This window comes from Diabrotica virgifera, chromosome 4 (genome assembly GCF_917563875.1).
Source record: "Diabrotica virgifera virgifera chromosome 4, PGI_DIABVI_V3a".
Classification (NCBI taxonomy): Eukaryota; Metazoa; Arthropoda; class Insecta; order Coleoptera; family Chrysomelidae; genus Diabrotica; species Diabrotica virgifera.
This window is the reverse complement of record NC_065446.1, coordinates 198,178,910-198,181,643: the sequence shown is the minus strand read 5'-3', so window position 1 is coordinate 198,181,643 and position 2,734 is coordinate 198,178,910. Positions and strand designations below refer to the sequence as shown.

General features: G+C 44.9%; 1 protein-coding gene across 1 annotated transcript; it reads left to right on the top strand.

Moving 5' to 3' along the window:
* The first annotated feature begins 270 nt into the window (after positions 1-270).
* LOC114326698 (uncharacterized) lies at positions 271-1,053 on the top strand. Its single transcript, XM_050649454.1, has one exon. The coding sequence runs from the start codon at positions 271-273 to the stop codon at positions 1,051-1,053; it is 783 nt and encodes a 260-aa protein (XP_050505411.1).
* Positions 1,054-2,734: the final 1,681 nt, after the last annotated feature.

Genomic DNA, 2,734 nt, shown 5'->3' with positions numbered 1-2,734 from the left:
TGTTGACCGGCTGGGGAAAGAAGAGGAGACGGATTGACGGACGTCTGTCAGAAGATTTTAGAAACTTAGAATACAACTGTCACAATTTTTCTTACTTGTTTTAGTATGTAGTTTGTTGTAAATAAACAAATAAAATAGTTTAATCAACATATTTGAATCGTATGGTCTAACAATGAGTTTGATAGCCCCGACTACTTTGCAGCCCGCAAACCGGCCACATTGGTGACCCCGAGAAAAAGACTGTAAGTACAAGGATTTAAAGACGACATTATGACAGATAACGACCAAACAATGCCAAACGATAATGCTACACCATACGAAGGCAATGATCACCCAATAATTGCACGGGTAGGCATAAAAGCTCCAGAGTTTTGGCGCAATGAACCAGAACTATGGTTTCTTCGGCTGGAGGTGCAGTTCCGACAAGCCAAAATAACATCTGACAACTGCAAATTCGATCATACTGTTGCTAGTTTAAACAGTGACATACTAATAGAAGTGGCGGATATTGTAAAGAATCCAACTGCTGGCAATGCCTATACACAACTGAAAGCTCGCCTTCTCGAAAGGTATGGCATTAGCTCAGATGAAAGGATCCACAGATTAATGGAGCTCACTCTGGGTGACTTAAAACCCACTCAACTACTCCACAGAATGCAAGCTCTGGCCACGGATAGCATTAGTACACAAGTTCTAAAAAATTTTTGGTTGGACCGCCTACCACCTTCGGTTCGAAGTGTTATATCTGTTCTTGATGGAGATCTAGAAGAGCTTGCTAAGAAAGCCGATAAGTACCTCCGATGTTCCAATTTTCCAGTCATGGCTGTTACCGAAAGCCCTATCTTAGACAAAGCAGTGGCTGCATTGAATGACCAAGTGAGCGCTTTATCCAACAGATTAGCTGTAGCTGAAGAACGGCAACAGATTCAAATGGTCAAGAGTGCCAAGTCATCATCTGACGAGCAGTGTTACTACCATCGAAGATTTAGTGCACAAGCAAAGAAATGTAGACCACCCTGCAGTTTTACAAAAAACGACGAAAGGGCGCAGTAATGGCGGCAACTGCAGCCCCTCACATACCACACCGCCTCTTCATTACCGATAGTGTTCTCCAACTTCAGTTCCTTATTGATACAGGGGCAGACCTGAGTGTGCTTCCACGTAAAATCTGCACTGCGACTCGGCCCAGCACTGTATGCCTATATTCTGCCACCGGATCGTGCATCCAAACGTATGGGCAGAGACAACTTTCATTAAACCTTGGTCTAGACCAACCTGTAACATGGACTTTTGTAGTCGCAGATGTCACCACACCCATACTAGGAGCCGATTTTCTTACACATTATGGCATTAGTGTTGACATGAGAAACAAACGACTAGTAAGCTCAAATATGTCAAGCAGTATTACCTGTGTGTCTCGTCGTGTTAAAGTACCAGAAGTAGGCCTATCCACTGCCCATCCTTACGATCGTCCGGCAGCCACTATACCAGAGGATACTGAAAGGGTCCAGCACTATATTGAGACTCGAGGTACACCAGTATTTTCTAAACCACGAAGACTTCCACCAGATCGTTTTCAAGCTGCACGAGCAGAATTCAATGAGCTGATGCAGGCAGGCATTATCCGACCATCAAAGTCATCTTGGGCTAGTCCGCTTCACTTGGTTAAGAAGTCCAATGGACGATGGCGAGCCTGTGGAGATTTTCGCCGTCTAAATGCCATGACCAAACCAGATCGCTACCCAATACCGCACATCCAGGATTTTGCTAACCAGCTACATGGAAAGAGAATTTTCTCTTGTATTGATTTGGTACGTGCTTTTTACCAAATTCCAGTCCACCCGAAGGATGTACAAAAGACGGCTGTAATAACCCCCTTTGGACTTTACGAGTTTCTCCGAATGCCATTCGGTTTGCGAAATGCTGCCCAGACGTTCCAGAGGTACCTCGATCACCTTTTTCGAGAATGCCCATATGTGTATGTATACATCGACGATATTTTGGTTGCCTCGGAGACTGATACCGAGCATGAGAAACACCTGGCATCAGTACTTCGGATTCTGGAAGCAAATGGTCTTCAAATCAATAAGGATAAATCAAAATTCCGTGAAAGTGAAGTAAACTTCCTGGGTGCCACGGTCTCCCCAACTGGCGTTCGTCCATTGCCGGCTAAAGTAGGCGCAAGTCGCAACTTTCCACAACCTACGACCTATCGACAGCTACGAAGGTTTATGGGTATGCTCAATTTCTACAGACGTTGGTTACCAAATGCTGCGAATGAACTAATGCCATTAACCGACTTACTGTCTCAGCAAAAGAAAAAGAAGCAAGAACTGACATTAACACCAGCAGCTGCAGCAGCTTTCTCCAAAGTCAAAGAACTCTTGGCCGCGTCGACTGAATTGGTTTTCCCAGCACCGAATGCCCAATTGAACATGTCAGTTGATGCCTCAGATGTTGCCATCGGCGGTGTTTTGCAACAGCTTATAGGTGAACATCTACAACCCATCGCTTTCTTCTCTAGAAAGCTTTCTAAGACGGAGCGAAACTATAGCACTTATGACCGAGAGCTGCTGGCCATATTCAGTGGCATACATCACTTCCGCCATTTTCTTGAGGGCATGCCGTTTACCATTTATACTGACCACAAGCCTTTAACGTTTGCCTTCCAACAGCGACATGAGCGGCAGTCCCCACGACAGATACGCCAACTAGAATTTATTGGACAATTCTC

Excerpts from the sequence above, each read along its gene's own strand:
- LOC114326698 (XM_050649454.1), top strand. The coding sequence starts at position 271 with ATGACAGATAACGACCAAACAATGCCAAACGATAATGCTACACCATAC.